This window comes from Filicampus tigris, chromosome 11, assembly GCF_054856515.1.
Source record: "Filicampus tigris isolate MCC_2025a chromosome 11, RoL_Ftig_1.0, whole genome shotgun sequence".
NCBI lineage: Eukaryota > Metazoa > Chordata > Actinopteri > Syngnathiformes > Syngnathidae > Filicampus > Filicampus tigris.
In genome coordinates, this window is record NC_141227.1 from 21,668,026 (window position 1) to 21,689,586 (window position 21,561).

The 21,561-nt window shown below is 43.1% G+C and overlaps 1 protein-coding gene and 1 long non-coding RNA gene across 6 annotated transcripts in view; both read right to left on the minus strand.

Annotated features, from left to right (window-relative positions):
• Nucleotides 1–7,481: 7,481 nt before the first annotated feature.
• Nucleotides 7,482–9,999, minus strand: LOC147140140 (uncharacterized). Its single transcript, XR_015088821.1, has 2 exons — nt 9,145–9,999; nt 7,482–9,060 (listed from the first exon to the last, which is right to left on the minus strand). It is a non-coding gene; the product is annotated as an uncharacterized LOC147140140 (long non-coding RNA).
• A 36-nt stretch (nt 10,000–10,035) lies between these two features.
• The window catches only part of LOC147140141 (semaphorin-4G-like), a 29,367-nt gene continuing 17,841 nt past the window's right edge, over nt 10,036–21,561 (minus strand). For 4 of the 5 annotated variants that reach the window (XM_086044955.1, XM_086044953.1, XM_086044954.1 and 1 more), the window contains 8 exons: nt 20,532–20,692; nt 19,172–19,347; nt 17,921–18,059; nt 14,963–15,185; nt 14,707–14,822; nt 14,453–14,628; nt 12,344–12,402; nt 10,036–11,064 (listed from right to left, as the gene is read on the minus strand). In XM_086044955.1, the coding sequence (XP_085901081.1) occupies nt 10,112–11,064; nt 12,344–12,402; nt 14,453–14,628; nt 14,707–14,822; nt 14,963–15,185; nt 17,921–18,059; nt 19,172–19,347; nt 20,532–20,692 (2,003 nt within the window). In that variant the 3' untranslated portion in view covers nt 10,036–10,111. The remainder of the gene's footprint in view (nt 11,065–12,343; nt 12,403–14,452; nt 14,629–14,706; nt 14,823–14,962; nt 15,186–17,920; nt 18,060–19,171; nt 19,348–20,531; nt 20,693–21,561) is intronic. The other variant, XM_086044957.1, reaches the window with a different exon arrangement.

Consider the following 21,561-nt stretch of genomic DNA (forward strand, 5'->3'; position numbering starts at 1 on the left):
ACAAACTCATAGCATTACGAGAATTAATTTGCAATCTTATGAGACTAAAATTGTAACATTACAATGAATATTCCCCAAATATTTAGTCAAATTCCAAATCGTGCACTATAAAAATAGATCGAAAAACTGATACCTGTCTTTTCATTTCAATTCGAATGAAGTTACGAATTTTTTTTGCCTCTCCTCGAGTCAAATTCAAGCTGAATTGACTATGGAGACTTTTTTTGCTCCGTGCATTTGTGGAGCCAATTGTAGGAATGAAAAGTCACCGCCAGCCAATTGTAGGAATGAAAAGTCTCCTTGAAAGGAATTGCTGGCGCCTCTGCAGAAAGAATACACTCAGCTTTTGTTCCCAATCCTCTTTGCTGAAGTGTCTGCCAAGGCCGAAGAAGCGGATCATATGACTCACTCAGGCTTTGGCGCCCACCTCCAGGGTCTTCGCCCCCCCCCCCCCCCCCCCCCCCCAACCCCCATCGCACACCTGACCCAAGCCCGGCCTTCTGCCTCGCCATGATTCATAAATTCATAAATACCAAAAAAAAAAAAAACCAGCGCCTCCTGCCAAGCGGATGACTCTTTGAACCTAACCACAAATAAGTCTGACTGCCTCATGTTGAAGTCGTAATTGCTTCTGGCTTATCGCTAAAGAAACGCGGTCGGCAGTGTTGAATGGACCCACGCGGTCCCGCGGCCGAGTGGGAAATTTGAAAGGCGCATCCAACGGAGGATTGAATGAGAGGGTGTAGAGTCTGAAGGAAATTGGAAATAGCGGAGCTTAGTTATTAGCCTTTTGTGTTTTATGGTGACTTATCACCGGCGTGCAAAGTCCATTTTGGAAACCACCCAATTGACTTGAACCTGAGTGATTCGAACCAAGAATGACAGATTTTCTCTTCGTTTTCAGGCATGGTTTCTTGAGACTTTTTTGTAGGTCTACTCATGAGAGACAAGTCTACCAAATTTCATGATGGTAAATAACACATTTTCATTTGCAAATCATTTCCCGGGGATGCTCCCAAGTCAATTTTGCAGATCACCCAATTGACTCTAAACTGGCTGTTTCAAAACAACGTGGCCGACATCTCGTTTCTTTTCGGCAATGGTTTCTTGAGACTTTTTTGTAGGTCTACTCATGATAGACAGCTCCACCAAATTTCATGATGCCAAATAAAACAGTCTTAAGGGGCTGAGTTTTCAAATCATTTCCAAGGGATGCTTCCAAGTCAATTTTGCAAATGACCCAATTGACTCTAAACTGGCTGCTTCAAAACAACGTGGCCGACATCTCGTTTCTTTTCGGCAATGGTTTCTTGAGACTTTTTTGTAGGTCTACTCATGATAGACTCCTCCACCAAATTTCATGCTGCTAAATAAAACGGGGTGAATTTTGTAAATGACCCAACTGATTCTAAAGTGGCTGCTTCAAACCAAAATGGCCAACTTCCTGTTACATTTCAGGCATGGTTTCTTGAGCCTTTTTTTTTTTTTTTTTTTTGTAAAGCTACCCATCATAGACATGTCAACCAAATTTCATGTTGCTAAGTGAAAAGGCTTTCGGGGGCTGAATTTTCAAATACCATTACCAAATGCAAATTCTTCCCAACACTTGCCTTGCATATTTGTTGGTGTTTTTCGAGTCTGGAAAAGCTCCGAAACGACATAGTGAAGCCATTGTTTTGTCCCTCTAAAAAAAGACAAAAAAAAAAAAAAAAAGCATCAATTAGAGACACACATGGTCATGGGGAGTCTATTTGCATATTTCCATAATGGTCTGATGAGGAGTGTGCAGTGTAGCATGAAAGGCTTGATTCCCTTTCAGATGGCGTCTCATCCAATATTGAGCGGCTTGTGTACAAGCGAAGCTTCGCATCTCGTCACTGTCGAGGTCCATCTACGTGACGGCTCACTTTCTCCAACATGAGAGGGAATGATTATTTCATATCTCCTCATTAGGAGTAGGGGGGGGGGGGGGTAATATATTCAGTCACCAGCCACCACTTTGATCCTCCCCTTTATTCACCATCCAGATGCTCTTAATACATTTTAATAAGTGGCCAACTGTTCCATGCCCTACACATGACCTCTGTGGAGTTTGTGACGGTTGTACATGACAACTTAAACTTTGTGACCCCATCAGCATTACAGTAGGACATCTTAAAAAAAAAAAAAAGAAAATCCTCCGAAACGTTTTTTTTTTATTAATCTTTTTTTTTTTTTTTTACTTTAGTCCTAAAGGCTTTACAGTCAGCTGTTTAATCGATTTTTAAATGCTGCTACTTATGAGCAAAAGTTGCAATTTTATGAGAACAATCTTACAACAAATTGTGTGACGTGAGAATAAAATCAAATTTACAATTTAAAAGTACGGAATGACAAAAAGCCCTAATTTCACACGTGTGAAAAAAACTAATGAAAAAGCCTCATTTTTGAGAATAGTTAGCATAATAGCATAATTCAACTACAGCGTTGTTGTTGTTTTTTTTTTTTCAAAATTAATTAATTTGTCATTTGTAAGCAAAAAATGTCCAAATATCTCAAGACTAAAACTTGCTTTTCTTCAAGAATAAAGTCTTAATATTCCAAGAAAAATGTGATAATGACGTCTTCCTAGCCTTCTTTCTCCTTGCAATTCAGGGTCACTCCAGGATTCTCTGTTATGAAGCACAACAGGGCTATAAAAATATTGCCGCGCTATTACAGTGGCGCCCTGAGAAATTATTTAAAGCGCGCGCGAGTGTGTGTGTGTGGCATAAATCTGAATTTGAATTACATAAGAGATTTGCTATAAAGGAAGGGGTACTGTAAGAAAAAAGCACCAATACTGACAGTGTATTTCTTCAAATTATTCAGCACAAACAGATTAGCCTCTTTATTAGCTAGCCTTCTAAATAACATGCTAGCACAACGTGACATCACAAACGAGCAAACATATACGCACTAATAATTTAATTTAGAGTTCACTGTAAACTAGTTCTATAAACAGCAATTACAAGATGTAGTGTTTGAGTGTTGGATGGGTGCCTTTAAGGGGTGTGGCCTAGTGATTGTTGATCCCGTTCAATATATGACGACTGTGGCTCTCCTTGCCCTCATGCGAGGGCATCACAGGACCTTAATTGCCCCATCATTCATTTTTTTTTTTTTTTTTTTTTTACAACATTTGTTATTATTTCAAGTTATGTTGGTCCGTGTTATGTTTAGTGCAGGGCGAATGTGCACATGAATGTATGTATGCACATAAGTGGGTCAAACCACTGGGTGTCCACTGGGAGGTAAACACACAGAGATGAGCTTTAATCCACTGGATTGGAGCCGCCTCCAGTAACTCAATTATACACACACATCAGTTTCACTCCACATGCACATCTTCAAATTAACATTTTGACATTTTGACAGCTCTGTATTTTCCTCAAGACAAAAAACAACAACAACAAGAACCAAAACAAAACAACCAAAAAACCCTCTTAGTCCAGGCGTGATGGGAATTCTTCCCTACACACACCAGGAACCCCAAATGGATTTTTTTTTTGTTGTTGTTGCAATTTTGACAAGGATGGTAGTTAAATTTCCCAAATGTTGAAGTTGCTATTTTTTTATTAACTAAAACACGACAACAAAAACATTTCGGTCGTGGAGTGCTACGAATCTTTCCACGCACTGTGGCAAAAAAAAGTGCATTTTATAAGGAGTCTTGTTTTTCAATCCCAATCATCTACGTCTTTTATTGTCGGAAATCTGACGTCGAGAGAGCAATAGTGGCAATAAATAAGCCTTTGGCGGCCTTCAGTGGACAGTAGCGGAAGTGTACCAGCTTGAATTGAAATGACCGCTAGATGTCGCCATATGTGCACAAAACGAGTCTCACTGTCTAAAACGGTCTAAACACAAACGCTGCCCATTTTGTTACAGCTTCATTCCAAAATTGAATTAATTCACATTTTCTATCCCAATTTCCCACACAACATCTCATGACAGCAGCATTCAAATTGTTTTGACGAACCTTTTTTGCGATTTTATTAATAAACATTAAAAAAAAAACCGAAGAAATCAAGTGGAGCCTTTTCAGCACAAGTGCACCGTTTCTTTCGATGAGGATATGACATTACACCTAACACAATGTGGAAAAAGCGAACACTTTGCGGCATGTTGCAACCAGCGTTTGTCACAGTCGGCGCATCACTCGCCTCCAATGACTTCCCCTTTTGCACACATGCCGATAGGCAATAAACACAATAATAAACCTGTGGCTTTTTAGGTGGCAGTTTGAAATGAATGAGCAGAGTGTGACTGACAGCATCTTTCAACTTTGATGCGCTTTCATTTTGACTGGATGCTTGCCAAGGAGAATAAACATTGTTATGAAATGACAGCGCTACCTCGACTTAAGAGAGTAGTGTCCCAACTTAGCATTTCACTCGTTGTACAAGTAGAAAGCGAATGTCAACTAGTGCAAAGTTTTGCCTCACTCGTATCATTTAGCCATCCCCCTCGTATGAACTCCACTTGTTTACCTAAATTGTTCTTCTAGTGCAATGAATTGTCTTAAAAGTGAGGAATAAATGCTTGAATCGTTTTCCATAGTCAAACTAGTAAGCCAAAAGTGGCAGTAGTTACTACTAGCTACTATTAAGAAAGTCATTGTACGAGTATGCGTTGGTCTTTCTACAAGAGCACTGAATTGTCCTACTAGTGAGGACAAAGAGCTTACTAGTAGCTAGAGACCAATGTTGAGTGTAAATAAACGCTCAAACAGCGTGATGTGCTACTCGATAAAATGAAATCGGACGACCGGTAGTTAACTTCTACTGCACTAAAAGCACACAGATAGCAACTAGCGCACAGTTTTGCATCAATAGTAGTAGACAGTTGTCCTACTAGGATGGCCAAAGTTGTCTTACTAATGTGTGGAAATGTTACAAAAACATTACTAGTAAGACTACTAGTGTGCTTAATCAACTTAATAGTAAGGACAAAGAGTGTACTAGTAGATGGACCTACAGGTGGATGTCAAGGTTATGGTACATTCCATCTCATGCCAAATGTGGCCAAGTGTAAAAAAGTTACTAGTGGGAAAATCGTTCTACTAGTGTGCAGTCAAACCGGTCCGGGAGGGGAAAAACAGAAGCGCTGCTGGTTAGCATGCTTGCACTGTAGTTTGTTTCGTTGTCCCAATGTGACAAGATGTGTTGACTCTGTAAACAGGCTCGTCCACAATAATTAATGGAAACACTGACAAAGCAACACAGATGCTTAACAGTTTGAGATTTAAATTGGATACAGGGCCAGGTCAATGGTAGATTTAGAATTGGACTTTTTTTGATTAAATATGTCTGTAAAATTGTTCAATTTAATGATTTCATGTGTGATTAATTTCTAGAAAACAGTTCACTAATACATCAGTAAAATAAATAAAAGCATTACAGTTGTTTATTTTACTCCTGTTTATTGTTTAAACATATTTAAAAATATTTCTGACTGATTTAAAAAAAAAAAAGTCCACTTTTTTTTTTTTTACGAGCACATCCGGTTTTTGAGATTTAAATTCTTTGTTTTTAAACCTAACCCAGAATTCATGAATCTTACTAAGTATATTACTATAGTACATTATTGTTATTGTATTTTTTTTTTTATGGTTATTTTGAAAACCTGACTTGCGAGAGAAATTAAACACATGAATTGACCACTTATTTATTGAAATAGAAAACAAATAAAATAAATAAAAATGTTCTGGTTTTATTCATTTATCTGATTAAATTATCGGGTTCTTGATTTACATTTTTATTATATTGCAGTAAACAATTTTTTAATTAATTCTAAATAAGTTAAGTTTAGTCATGACTCAATGTCAAAATGAGAATTCACACCATATAATAGCCGACCACATCATTTACATTTACTTTTTTACAAAACAGACATGGCCTATGACCACCGATGTTTATCAATCCCCTCCATTTTTTAAAACAATTGCGTAGTAAAAGGTGCATGGGAGTGAGCTGAAAGTAACAGAAACCATCAATTAGGCTCCTTGCGTCTCTTTGCACAGCCTCCCTGAAGCTCATCTTGATGTTTGAAATCCATTTGTTAACCCTCATCTGTCACTCATCCCCGCCAGAATCTTATTCTACCAACCACGACGAGGCCGAGCTGTTTTGATGCCATCCCCTCTCTCCAAAATGCTAATTTGCTGCAGAAAACTGGAGATATTTTTATCTTAAAAGCACCCCAAAATTGACATGCTGTTTCTTTGAGAGGGCGAACACAAACAGATAACTGCTGTCAAAATGAATCGTTGGGTTGAGGAAAAAAAAAAAAAAAAAAAAATCCACTCTCATTGTGCCTGCAGAGTGAGAGTAAACGAGTGAGAACCGGCACTTCCTGCTGGCCCTGTTCAAGGGAAGACGCCTTGACATAAATAACACGGCAGCACAAGACGTGGCTGTGGCGTGCGCGACTAATCACGCGTGTATAATGTATACGACTGCAATTGGGGTTTTGTTGCGCTGCCAGCGAACTCATTCATAAATGTCATCAACATCAGGTCACGTGACATCAGTTAGCTGTGGTGCCATCAATCCGTTTTGCATAACCCCCCTAAAACAACAAAAAAAGGTTGTAATGTGTTAAAAAAAACAACAACAAAAACTTTATAATGTTGTACTGTGTGCATGCCTGCTTAGCCACTTGGGGGCAGTATAACACGGGTATTCAAATATACATGAAGGAGATGGTAATTGCTCAGTCAGCTGCAGTAATATTAGTCGATCCTTACAGAGGATAAAGAATACGTGACTGTGGGTGTGGCTGTATTATTTGTTTGTATTTATTTATGTGTTGCTCCACTTTTTCTATAGCTATGTTGCATTTTAAATAAAGTTTGATTGATTGATCCACTCTGGCTCTGAGCGGCACATTTTATGATCTTAAATTGCTGTACATTCAAAATGTTAATTATATGACATACGTGTTTTAACAAAAAGCACAATTTTTACTCTTATTCTCACATTATCTTTAAAGTCTAGCATTATACTATTATTAGTCTCTATAATTTTTTTTCCTCTTTCTATTTATTTTTTTATGTTTAGTATCAGAAGAACTAAAGCACACAAAAAGTAAGGTAACCCTTTTTCAAAAGTGCCATTTGCGTGAAGGTTAAAAATAATCAATTGCAGTTTTGTGGAAAAAAAACCAAAACTTGAGACTTAATTTCAACTTATTTTCACTGAAGCCATATTTGACTGTGTAGCCAAAAGTGACATTTTATTCCCAAGGGGAAGCATGTCAGCTGTTTCTATAAGCAAAGGGGTAAAAAAAAAATAAATACATTAAATTAAAAAAATATATACAGTATGAATTGTTTTAATTTGAAGCCATATCACCAAGCGCTAGTAGTAGAAAGCTGAAGTTTTGAAGCTACCAAACAACGCCGAGACATTGCGCAAGAAAAAAAAAAATAGTAAAAGACAAGCAATGAGGAAAAGACGGAAGGTCGAAGTAGAAAGTTTATTCGAAGTGAAACACAGAAGCCAACAGCACTCCGTCATCTGCGGCGTTGGTGAAAAACGCTTAAGGGCACACAGGAGTGGAGGAACGTGCAAAAAGAAAAAACAACACGTGGCAATAACAAGCTGAGTCATAAGAGATGATCATTGGTGTAGTGCGGAGAATAGACGGCTAAGTGACTTGAAGGGACACTTTACTAATTTAGCAATTTTCAGAAGTCAAAAGTTCATATTATGTCGATAATGAATTTGATAACTTCATTGTTTTTCCTGAACAATTAACACCTTTAAAAACATCGAAATTTGCTGTCGACTGAAAATGACATCACGCGTGAGGGCTCAGGCCACAGCCAATCACGGCTCACCTAGCGTGAGCTGAGCCGTAAAATATCCCTTTAAGTAACGAAGTGCGCGCTGGCATAGGCTTTGCATGCTGTTGTGTTTCCTACTTTTGTCACGTCAATTTTACAACAATATACAACATTTCTCTGTCTTTTCCGTTTTGTTTTACACTTGAATTGAAATTGACAGGGACAAAGTCAACCTGCCAATTTTTCATTTTTGGAGGTAGTGTCCGAGCGGTAAAAAAAAAAAAAGGGAAACGACGGCTGTAGCAACTTCACACGTGAGTTCAATTTGTTCCTTCCATATTCGGCCAATAACGCCGATTCTAATTATGTGCGTGTATTATACTGTCCCCTGGTGGCCAAGGTGGGCACGCCGTAAGGAGCAGTTCAATTTCCACTGATTTAATTATGCTATTATATTATGTGGTCAAGGAATCATATTCAACTTGTTACTTAGCCTAATAGCATAACTGACCGAATCATTTTCAGTGTATTGTTATCAAATCAATAAAAAGAAATAAAATAAAAATATCAACATGCTTTTTCGATATTGTGTGTTTTCTTGTTTTCCGGAAATGTCTACGAGGCAACTACGCTTTTAGGCTAGCGATATATTCGGTGTGGCAACACTAATCGATCAAAGTTTCAAATATTGACATTTAATAAATAAGAAGTTAAAAAAAAAAGAAAACGGAATTACCTCGGCTGCAACACTGACATTGCCTCATTGTCCCACGTCCTTGTTGTCCTTCTGTTGCACTTGTGTGACGTCCTCATAAATCCAAAATGTCCTCTGCCTTTTTTTGACAAGTCCTTCAGAGCCTTTCAAAATTGTGCTTTCAAACAAAAACAATACAGGGTTTAACAACTTTTTTTTTTTTTTTCCAGATTGTTGTGCAATCATGACTTAATATCAACTCCATTTTTTTTTAAACAATTTTAATCTTAAAAAAAAAAAAAAAAAAGAAAAGCCTACTGTACACCAAATGCAATGTTATTAGCAGGAGATTCAGTCAGGAGTTCAAAAATTGAAAAGCCTTCAAGACATTAGTATCCATTGTTAATTAAGGCAACTGCATGCATTTGTGGGTTGAACATTATTCCTAGAGAAGAGCGGTTCTCAAACGTTTTGTCCAGGGATCGCCATTGCCAGGCTGGTCTCAGAGTGAAGTGACTGCTGAGTTCTGTGTCCTCAGCAGATACCGGAGGAGTCACTGAAAGGCATAGAAGTGGTTGTGTAAAGCTTATAGTGCATTCTAAGGTTCATCTGGAAACTTCCCACTAAAAGCCCAACTCACAATTTGTGAGCTGTCGTGTTGACCTTCCGTTTGTCCCATCGGTGAATGAGCCCCGGCCGTCCAGTGCTCAAATTTTTTTGTGGGTCTAAAAAAATTGCGAGTGACACATTTGAAAAATGCATAGGTCCCGTCTTTGCACCGAATTAGTGCAAACAAACTTTGGCTAGCTGCCCTCGCGATTTTGAGTCTCCACACATTCGGGTTTTTATTCACCATCGGGTTGCAAAGGAGTTTCTGGTAAAATTCCATGGGAATTTAAGGTGGGGAATTTTGGGGCAGTGGCAACTGGTCACTAGATGGAACTTAACCCTGGAACGAGGGTTAATAATCAACGCCAGTCCCTCCCATTCGGACTGCTTTGGGGAAAAAAATAAAATAAAAATGTAAATTGTCTTTTTGTCGATTAAACGCCCTTCCATTGGAGCCATTTAACTGGTGCACGGAAGAGGGAGCACAAAAGGTTCAATTGTCTTCTTGGCGATTTGTATTTATCAGCAGCATTTTGTCTCGACTGCGATTGTTCTTAAATTGCTCGAGACATCCAATTGGCCAAAATGATCAGATAAATACACCGCGAGATTTCAGTGGAAAATATCACATACAAATGGTCAACTTTGGAAACAGTCAGACAAACTACCGCTCACATTTACACTTGTGGACAATTGAGAGTTGTCACTGACCCGAACCTTTTTGGAATGTGGGAGGAAGCCAGACTACTTTCTTCCCCTTTATTTCAATGAATTCATTCCCATGGACAAGTTTGAAAGTTCCTGATATTTTGCAACTCCGATTCCCGAGAGGCTCCTCTCCTCAAGGCTGCGCGTGTCCGTCAGGGCACAAATGAAGTGAGGTAGAAAGTCCCCCCCCAAACCCTCCCCCCCCCCTCGCCTCCTCCATCATTCCCATTTTTCACCCCTCCCAAAAATGTTCCAAAAACTTGACCGAGGCAAGTCTGCCGTCCCCCGGCCTACACGGAGCTCTCGTCCGGCCTGGGCATCAGCTGAGTGCGTTTCCGCTTCTCCAGGATCCTGTTGAGCTCGTCGGCGAAGGACGAGCAGAGCGGCGCGGCGGCGCTCTCCGCGTCGCTCTGAGTGAGCAGCACGTAGCTGTTGCCGTTCATCCGCCGCAGGACGCTGGGCAGGGTGGCTGAAAAGCCGTTGGGGAAGCTGCACTCTGGCGCGGCGGGCAGCGGAGGGGCCGGGGGCGGGGCGGCGGCGCCCTCCGAGGTGCGGGCCTCGCCCGGGACGATCTGCAGGAAGCCGCCGTCGCGGACGTGGCCGTTGGCCGGCTCGCGGACGCCGTGTCCGTTGCTGGAGATGGTCTTCAGCTCCAAGTGGGCGGAATTGCGCTGCCGTTTCCTGTGGTTTCTCCTCCCGCCCGGGTAGGCGGCGGCGGCGGCGGCCGCCGCGGGGAGCGAGTACTTCCCTCGGGTGCCCACTCGCAGGCAGAAGCCCAGGTAGAACAGCACCACGGTGAGAACCACGCACAGGCTGCCCAGGATGGTGATGAGCGAGAGATAGAGGGCTTCCACGTTCTTGGCGGAGAGCAGCTCCGAGTGCGGCATCCGCGGCGCCGGGGCCCCCTCGGAGGGGGCGGGCGGCGGCGGCGAGGCGGTAAAGCGGCGGCCGGGGTCTTCCGTGGGCGGCGAAGGCGGCCGGGGGGCCACGGTGACGTTGTAGGTGACCACGGCGACCCGGATCTGGTTCTCCACGGCGTAGCAGGTGTAGACACCGCTCTGGTCCCGGCGGGCCCGGATGATGAGCAGGCCGTCGGTGCCGGTGCGGAAGCCGGAGCTCAGGCCGTAGCCGCGCAGCTCGCCGCCGTCCAGCGTCCACAGCGGCGCCGCCAAGTTGGAGCTGAGCTCGCACTGCAGGAGCACGTCGTCGCCCACTCGCACCGAGCGGCCGCGCGCGGACACGTCTGCGAGAGGGAGACAGACGAGTCGCATTTTGGATTCTTCATTATTACAGTCGCTCCTTTTTACTTCGGTTTGACATTGGTTTTATGTGTTTTTCCATTGATAAAAAGTGCTCCATTTTAGTTTGTTTTTCATTAGTCTTAGCTATATGCGGAGTACTTGTCAAGTGCAAGAGGAGGGAAAAGAAAAGTAAAGGCAAGGCGAGGCAAGTTTATTTGTATAGCACATTTCACGCGCAAGACAAGTCAAAGTGCTGTACATAAAACATCAAAAGCATTAGAGAAAGAGAAACATTAAGATTTACAAAAATCGAAATCACAAAGAATAATTAGATTAAAATGATTAAAAGCAAGATAAATAAAAAGTCAACAACCCCTGAGCGAATACTTTTAAAGTAAACCCCGTAAGCATTATGAAATTCATATGAGTTAAGCAGCAAAATGCACCCGTTTTTCACCAGCTCATTGGGCGGCCATTTTGTCAATTCTGTCGACTGAAAATGACATCACAACTGCTCAGGGCTCAGATAACGACCAATTGTGGCTGAGCTTCAGACAACAGCTGAGCTGTGATTGGTCGATGGTCATTTTCAGTTGGCAGAAGTGACAAAATGGCCGCCGCCAGAGATGGCTAAAAACAGGTGGATTAACTCTTATTCCACAAACGCAATATTTATCAGAAAAACATATTCTTGAAAAAATGTGTTTGGGTTGACTTCCCCCTTTTAACGAAGATTTTTTTTTTCATTTTAATCATTTCATTCATTTCCGTTGACTATCATAACCTTGGGTGCACACCCAAAATGGCGATTCAGTACATGCCTTCACCTTTCAATCTGACAGACACGTGAACCAACGTTTCATTTTTTTAAAAAATAGCTTTTGTAAAATATTTGCGTCGACAACGTCCTCTGTGTCATATTTCGTAAAACAGTTCCTTGACATCTGGCGCATATTATATATCAAAGGCTGTCCAAAGTTTGAAACTTGTGTTACTTTCAGCCATGTTATCACCTAGCACAGCCCAAAACGAGGAGCTGCCACGTTTGATCAGATTGAACGTGCGGGGAAGAAGGCAGCGTTGGCCTGCCATGAATATCAAGCAGATCTCCCTCGGAATGCGATTAAAAGAACAGAGGAGAGCAGCGCGTGCATAATCAGCTTTCAAAAGGGCTCTCCACGCCCAACTAGCATCCTTCTTTTTTTTTTTTTATTTTGTCGGACTCTTTTTAATTTCACTTTCATCACTTGAGAGGAAACTTTTGGGGAGAATTCTACGCACCGGTTTGAGTGTTGTCACAGCCCCTGCTGCCTTGCTGGATGTCCTGGATTAACGTGGATCTGTGAGGGTGGGGCCAGAAAACAACACACGGACACGTTATTTGAAGCGCCTTGCTCTGACGTCAACATTGTGCACGTAATTTGGGATTCGGTGAACATGTTTGAATATACAAATGAAAAAATTGATCGAGACGCTTTGCTTGTGTGAAAATTAGTGCTGTTAAAAGATTAATCGCGATTAATCGCAAATACGGACTTTTGCTTAAAAAAAGTTACTTGACGGCTCATTGGAGAAATCCAAAATAATTTGCACACTTTGCACAGCCAAATTCAAATACCATATTTGTTGTACATCTTTGGTGTATCGTTCAACTGTTGTATTTTACAGGAAAAGAATCGTATTCAAGGATCAAAGAAAGCTATTAGTACAGTCTTTGAATTGAAATATACTTTTTTCCACATGAATTCCTAGATTTTACTCAAGTAGATAACGGTTCAAAGCTTTGTTAAAAAAAAGCTAGTTGAAAAATACGATTAATCGCGATTAATCTTTCGACAGCACGGGTGAAAACGTTTAACTGCTGAACACCGGCGTTGACGTAACACAGGTTTCTGATTGTGTTCATGCTAAATGCTGGGCAATATTTTCAAAATGTTTTAATGAGGCAAACTTGAGGTGGCAAGACTTTCCGATTTGAAACCATACAAACTGTGGCCGCTTGTTGGAAACGTGGAGCGCGCAGCTGCGCGCGGCGCTGTGTTTACTTTCAGCTGACGGTTGTTTCTGCCAACAGAGCGATGACGTAATACTTCTTGGAAAGGACGCGGTGACAGGTCACAGCGTTGTTTGAGCTGAGTCAAAAGGCGACTGGCAGCTTTTTGATCGCCTCACCTGATTACGCGCACGCACGCACGCACACTGGCCTATCCCGCACATGTTGACTGTGTTTCCATTTCCATGATTTGCTTCGTGAGGAAGTGTCCTCACGTTGGCTAAAATGCAAAGTGGCCCTGTTGTGAAATGCTGCTCGTTGGAAAGAATGACACACGCACACACCGCGTCGCTCGCCTACACGTTCACTCGCACGCTTACCGTACTGACAGTCATCCACTCACTCGCTACATGCGAATGAGCAGCCGAGTGAGTGCGCTAACTCACTCGTTCATTCGCCTGCTCACCCACGCGCTTAGCCAAACGTACTCGCTTGCTCACACTCATTCATTCATTCACTCACTCACGCATACTGACTCACATAGTCACTCTATCACTCACGCTCACTTGCTACACACACACTCGCTAACTCACTCACGGCTCACTCACTCACTCACACTCGCATACACTTACTCATTTGGAAACTTACTCACACACAGTCATGTACTCACTCACTCACTCACTCATAGTCATACTCAGTCATTGACTCACTCACTACATGAAAATGAGCAGCCAAATGAGTGCCCTCACTCATTCACTCGCCTCCTCACTCGCACACCACTCATTCATTCACTCACTCACACACACTGACACACGGTCAGGTACTCACTCACACATTCACTCACTCATTGTATGTGAGTAAGCAGTGAGTGAGTGCGCTCACTCACACTCATACTCACTTGCTCACACTCATTCGTTCACTCACAGAAACTCGCTCACACAGACGCTCACTCGCAACACTTACTCAGACACACACACTCCCTCACTCAGTCACACGCGCACATACGCTGAGATGCTCCCTCGCACTCATTTAGTCGCACGCACTCACTCACTCATTCGCTTGCCTCCACCCCACATTCATTCACTCCCTCACACACGCGCTGATTCACACAGTCACTCTCTCACTCACTCACAGGCTCAAACTCACTCGCGTGCACAATCATTCACACACTTACTCACACACGGCCACGTACTCACTCGCACGCTCATACTCACTTGCTCACACTCATTCACCCACGCAAACTTGCCCGCATAGTCACACACTCATTCTCAACACTCACTCAGTCACGCGCTCACTCGCGCCAAGTCGCACGCACGCACATGCGCTTCGATGCTCACTCGCACTCATTCAGTCGCACGCAGTCACCCGCTCGCCCGCTCGCTCGCTCACTCGCTCACCCTAACTGTCTCACGCACTTGTCTGCTGTGCAGCGCATGACGTCCACGCACTGGTCTCCACTCCAGGCGCAGTGAGGGTCCCTGGCGAAGATGCAGTCGTAGCAGGAAGCGTACCTTTGGCAGGCGGACAGGGGCAGCTGCACCACGCCCGAGCGCGAGCCCACGTACACGCTCGCCTGCGACACAACGGACGAACGATAAACGCCGCGGCGGGGCCAGCCGACGCGGGCGCGGGCGCCGGTCGGCCACGCTACCAGTTGAACCGAGACGAGCACATCGTCCACAGGCTGCGCTTTCCCAAAGAGCTGCAGCTCCTCGATGATGTGCAGCCGACCCTCGGCGCCGACGGCCTTGTGCAGCCAGCCTTCGTCTGAGGGGCACACGGCAGAGCCCGCCGTCCGTTATTTGCAATTTTCACCCCCCCCCCCTCTCCCTATTGGTGCAAACTCCACCAATAGCTGACCGAGGTGACTGTTGGAAAATGCCAAGCTGCCTCCCAGCGCTACCCACCTGTTCCCATGTATAATACATGATACTCGTGCCCATCCAAGCCTTGGACCACGTTCACGGCCACGCGCGTGTAGTCGGTGGTCCTCCGGAACAACAGGGGGCGCCGCTCCAAAGCCCGGACCTGCCGGGACATCAGCGGGTGCCTTCGGACAAAGTTGAGCACGTCATCGGGCAGAGAGGTGGACACGTTGATGCCCCTGGCCCTCGTGCTGTCTGTGATACACTGACGGGACGGGATGGGAAATATGGAGGATGAAGTCTTTGGTGAACGCAGGTGGCAAAGATGGCAAAAATGTTTTGTTTTTTTTGTACTTTAAATAGCGAGCTTTCATGAGATTATCTTTGTGAATAAAATGGGGCCAGAGAGTCAACACAAACATCTTTTTTTCAAGAATATGTTCCAAGCAGGCCCACTAGTTGAAACACGGCATTCTGATTCATTTTGCGTTTGTGGAATATAAATCAAGCACTCGTATTTAGCCATGTCTGGGGGCGGCCATTTTGTCTTCTGTCGACTGAAAACGACATCACAACTGCTCACAACGACCAATCGCGGCTGACCTGTTTTCTGAATCTGAGCCGTGATTGGTCCTTGTGAGCAGTTGTGATGTCGTTGTCAGTCGACAGAAGACAAAATGGCCGCCCCCAGAGATGGCTAAAAACGAGTGGATTAACACTTATTCCACAAACGCAATATTTATCAGAATGTCCTGTTTGAACTAGTGGGTTTGCATGGAACATATTCTTGAAAAAAAAATGTTTGCGTTGTCGTCTCCGTTTAAGGTGGTATCTCACTAAGCGGCGAAGGCAAATTGTTGGCGACCATTAAAACGGTTTGACGTACCCTGATGAAAAAACAACATTCGCTACGTGCGCAACTACTCACAAGCGTTCACCGCTCACTGAGATATGAGTACCGATGACAGGTATCGGTACCGGAGCGATACCCGCCTGATTTCAAGGTATCGGATATTCACGGGAGCTGCCGATATACTGTAAGCCACCATACTGGGAAAAAAATTATAAAAATTCTGTATTTCACAACAAAGAAACAAGAGTTTACAGAGCTAATTTTCCCTTGTATAGTTTTCTACAATAAATGAAGTCCTCCAAAATGTCAAAATGACAGAACTGTTAAACTTCCACCTATCTTTGTTTTGATTTCAACAGTTTTAAATAATTTATCAGATTTTTAAAAAAGGCAGATGCCGATATTCGTTATATAGACCGATTATCCGGGAAGATGGATCGATCTAGAAAAAAAATGTGGTGTCAAACACCCCCTTATCATTTGATAAATATTCTACTGTAGGGGTCACACGGACAGTTTTAAACATGACAAAAATATGATTTTAACGACTAATTCCCGCCTTTAAGTACAGTAATATAGTATTAGTACTTCATGACTTCCCGCTACTAGTTAGAAGTGTGAGGTGGTGTCAAGAGGCTTCGAGAGTATTCAAGCATGCAAAAATACATGAGAGCCCATTTAGCCAGTGAGCTTGAGACACCTGACTGAGCATCCACGGGTCCTTTTGGCAAATGAGCGCGGCCCACTCATCTAAGCGGCTTTCGCGCTCCCTTGACCGATTCGCCTTTAATAGCAAAGTTGAAAATTAAGTGTTGGAGCGACAGGGTATAATGTCTGCTTTTGGCTAAGTGAGCCACATCCCGGGCTGTCGCGCTACTGAGAGCTCGCCGCCAAAGCTGCACGCCGTACTTAATTGCAGGTTGAAGGCGGCTTTCGCCGGTATAAGCCGGTTAGGGTTTAGTCTTCCTCATTTTACAGACTCGTCCTCGTTATCAGCCTCCGTCTTGTAATCTGCCTCCTTTTTGGATCTCTGCTAAGGATCACTTTCATTTGATCTCCGTTGAGAGGCAGGAGCTTCATTTAGCTTCTTATGCCTGATGAGGTGAATGTGGGCCACACTGAGACGAGTGTTGGCGGGGAGGAGAGGGAACGCGTAGGAGAGATAGACCGATGTGCGTTCTTCAGGGCCGATACCGATTATTGGTTGTCAAGGAGGCCGATCGCCGATGTTTGGAGCCGGTATTCATTTTCCGCAAGGAGGAAAATTTTTGCGTCAAAATAAATTAAAAAAAAATTAAAACTCTTAACTTTGTTGAAATGTCTGCAAGCATATGTCTATTGAACATTTTTTCATATTTGCATAGTGTTGATTTTAAAAAAAAAACTTTTATTATTATTAATGTTTGCCAATATACACGTTTGTTGTAAAATTCCAACAAAAAGGGGGCTCACAAGGTCATCAGCATGTCTTCAAAAGTTAAATGAAAACAATTGCTCCAGATAGTTTTCTACAGTACATAAAGTCCTCCAAAATTTCAGTGACAGAAATGTTATGATTTCTTTTATCTTTGTTTTGATTTCAAACATCAACAAAAAGTGCTCCCGGGGTCAGTTGAATCTCTTATTAAATTAAGAGATTATTATCGGCCATCAGATTTTTAAAAAAGGTTGATGCTGATATTTGTCAAATATCGGCGCCGACAATCGGTCCGGCTGATAATCGGTCAAAAAGTCAATTATCTGGTTTAGCACCTTGGGGGGCGGGGGGCAAGCATATTTTGGGGGGGCAGAGTCCCTCTGGCCCCTCCTCTAGCTCCGCCAGTGGTGTGAATGAGTGAGTGAGTATGTGTGAGATGAGGGAGCAAAATTTCTCGCAATGCGAATGCACTGTGCAGTGCGTATGTGAATAACAGACAGCAGACATGGATTAGCGATTCGGTCTGTGTGTGAGCGTCTGAGGCGTCAGTAGTGGCCTACGGCAGCTCCTTGTGAGTGCTCTCATTTCAAGCTGGACTGTTTGTTCTATTAATAAATGGCTGAAAAATCAACCTTGCGATGACTCAGAAGCGGGAGAGCTGGTAGGTCGGTGCACTCGAAAGCCAAGGTGCCACTTACACGTGCAGTTGTGAGTGTGTGTGAGTGTTTACCGTTCCGGGTCGCGGGTCAGGAATTTTTCCACTGTACTCCTTCCAGTTGGAGTCCTGCGTCTCCATGTAAGGGCCTCGGAAGGCCTCTTGGACATCAGACAGGGAGAAGCGACACAATGCAGACGCCTTAATGTTTTTCCTGAAAAAAAAAAAAAAAAAAAAATGTTTAACAGAAACAAACAGGCACATACATGCAGTGCGCGCAGTGTGAGCGGCAACCGCGATAAACCCGGCGTTACCGTGGCAACCACAGTAGAAGTACAGTAGATCAGTGGCGCACCTAGTTGAAAAGATGAAAATAAGATAAATGGGAAGAGGGAAGAGGAGGGAAGGCACAGGAGGAGTTCTGGCAGAGATGTGAAGAGCAGATTAGAGAGTAGGAGGCAAGACGTGTCGAAAATGCAGTCAGAGGTGAGAAGCAGGAGTTGAGAATGTGGAATATAGAATCATGTGAAGTACCGTTGGTTTTTATTTATATTTAACGAAAACTGACTGAAAAAGACTGAAATGACATCTTATGTTGATAAAACTAACTAAAATGAACTCTAATTAGAGTGAAAATGTCCTTTTTGTCTTTTTCAATCAACGTCATACACGAGACTTCGGGATTCATTTGAGATGTATTTCCTTCAGTATTGCTGTACGTCAGTAGCTGCAGAAGGAAGGTCAGTGGTTTGAAAACTGCAGTTTACTTTATTACACAATACTTAGTGACCTTTCGGTTGTTTTTTTTTTTTTTTTTTCCATCTTGCACTTGACAAATACTCCATATATTCAAAGAACGAAAACTAACACTAAAACTAATAAAAACTAAACTGCGACAAAGCATTTTCAAAAACTCAAATAAAACTAATAAAAAATAACAACCCTCCTCTACAAACTAATTACAATTAAATGAATATAAAAAAGTTAAAAGTCAAAACGAAATCAACTGCATTGAAAAATCCAAAACCATTACAACCCTGCATACAATACTGTACGCCACAAATATTTTTGTTCGTGTAGTGCTTTAATGGCATTCCTATTGCTTTTAATAAAATATTGTGAGGTTTCACTGTACGGCAGCTGACTTCTCTCTAAACGGTCTTTTCCCAATGAACCAGATTCAAATCTGCATTTTTAAATCGATTCTCCGCCACATTTTCCGTCCTCGCCGCCTCCTCCTTTCCTACCTTTCATCTCGCTCCGACTGTCTTAACATATCGATCCGTGACTTTCATCACACCTTCCTGCCCCTCCCCCGCTACTCACCAGCCGAGGCCGAAGACGGCGTAAAAGAGCGTGTCCCGCGCCGCGTCTCCGGGCACGACGGAGACGCTGCGCAGCTCGTTGAAGTGGAAGTCGTACTCGGGCAGGGAGCACGTCAAGCGGGCCTTGAGGAAGGACGTCCAGCGCTTCTGGAGAGTGAGAAGGCCTCCTCGGTCTCCCTGAAGAGGAACAGGTGGAGAGAGCGGGTCAGATACAAGAAAAAAAAAAAAACAGATGCTAGGCTACAGTTGGCACACGGAAAGAGAGCAACAGATGGCATGGAAAATCAAAAAAGGAAAAGGCTATGGTCACCTGTGGCTAAGACCACCATCGAAAAGGTCGACGGGAATCATACTGAGGTCGTTTGAATGCATCCAAAGATGCACAACTCTGCCGCACGTCCGATTGAGAGGTTCGCGGAGGTTGAATCAAGGCAATGAGACTCTTGTTATGCGTTGAAGGACTTTCAACTTTAATCTAAAAAGGTATACCTTTGATTAAAGTCTTTGAATCATTTTTTGAATGGTAAAAAATTGCTGAACAGCAAACGGCCCATTTTTTGTGAAAAACATAAACTGAATATGTATCTGCATTTTCTAAAGAATCTTTTGGGTTTGTAAAAAAAAAAAAAAAAAAAAAAAAAAAAGTGTATTTAAAGTGGAAATCAAAATAAACATATCTTTTTTTAAGGATATGTTCTATGCGGGCCCACTAGTTGAAACACAGCATTTTGATTAATATTGTGTTTGTGGAATATGAGTTAAAAAGCAAAATCCACCCGTTTTTGGCCATCTCAGGGGGGCGGGGGGTCCATTTATTCACTTCTGTCAACTGGAAATGACATCACAGTTGCTCAAGGCTCAGATAATGACCAATCATAGCTCAGCTTCGGAAAACAGGTGAGCCGTGATTGGTCGTTCCCTGAGCCCCTGGGTAGTTGTGATGTCATTTTCAGTCGACAGAAGTGACAAAATGGCCGCCCCCCTGAGATGGTTAAAAACGGCTGGATTTTGCCGCTTAACTCATATTTCATATTAATCATATTGCCTTGTTTCAACTAGTGGGCCTTCATAGAACACATTCTTGAATACAAATATGTTTGGGTTGACCTCCTCTGACCTCCTGTGTAATATCCAGGTGTCCCAATACTTTCCTCTACATAGCGCACAACATTCCAACTTGCTCTTTCCCCCCCAAAAAAAAAACCCATTAAATAAGTTACAGTGAAGAAGGCGACGAATGCTTCACAATCTGTCACCATCTCCATTCTCCATCCTTATCATTTATCCTCTCCGCTAACGATCCCCGAAACAAATGCCTTCCGTCATGCCTTATGGTACGCCTTAGCCAAGGCTCGGCTCACCTTGCAAATGCGAGCCACTCGCGCCACCCTGCTGTGGCCGCCGGAGGTGGCGCTGTGTTCCTGGCTGCCCTCGGTGAAAAAGTAGTAGATCTTGTCGTCGTCGCCGGCGATGCTGCTGCTCAAGCTCTCCCGAACCAACGTTGAGGCCACAAAGTTGGCCTCTGGAAGCAGGGAGGGGGACGGCCACAAGGGGAGTGTGAAGTAAAAATACTTACTGCTTCGAGTCTTTTAAGTAAATATAAAAACGCAGGCTCTGAAATGTACTCCCGTACAAAATTAAGAGGTAAGAAAACCATTTATAAGGTCAACTACTGTACATACAGTATAATAATACAATTTTTGTTCTTTTTAATTTATAATTTTTGCACATTTTTTCAAACATTAAAGTAAAAGAGGGTCTGAAAATGTGAGTTAAGCAGTTATATTTTTGGGGCGGAGCTCAAATTTAAGTGAAGTGAAGCGAGAGAGAGGACTAGCTAGGCTGCTTTAACAAAGGACGGATGTCCGATTTCAATTTTAGGCGGTAAAAGTCGATACTAAGTTTTCAGGAAAGTAAATACGCAGGTAAAGTACAGACCGCTGTAATGTCTACGGGAGTACAGTAAGAAATTATCTGTACTACTTCCCGCTACCGGGAAGGACCGATTTTTATTCCCTGTTGAGAAGGAGACCCAATTCTATCCGGAGCTCATGTTTATGCATGGTCTCAGCGAAGTCACTGACATCAACACGAGAGGCTCTTGCTGATCCCGCTTGTTAGAAAACACGCATTAAGATGCACGGCCCGATAATGAGGTTTCACTCAGTAGGCTTGGCAAATATCCAATGAAATGGAGACAAGCACTGCTAAACTTTTCAGGCCCCCCCACCCCACACACACAAAACGGATTTATCCTGCCTCATGTGGACATGGTTCGATTCGGGGTACGCAAGCTTTGGATTTTGACATTGAACATATGGGTCAGGTCATTTGGAGGTGTGGTTACAAAAAAAAAAAGTGTCAATGTAAAATGCGCATGTGAAATAGATT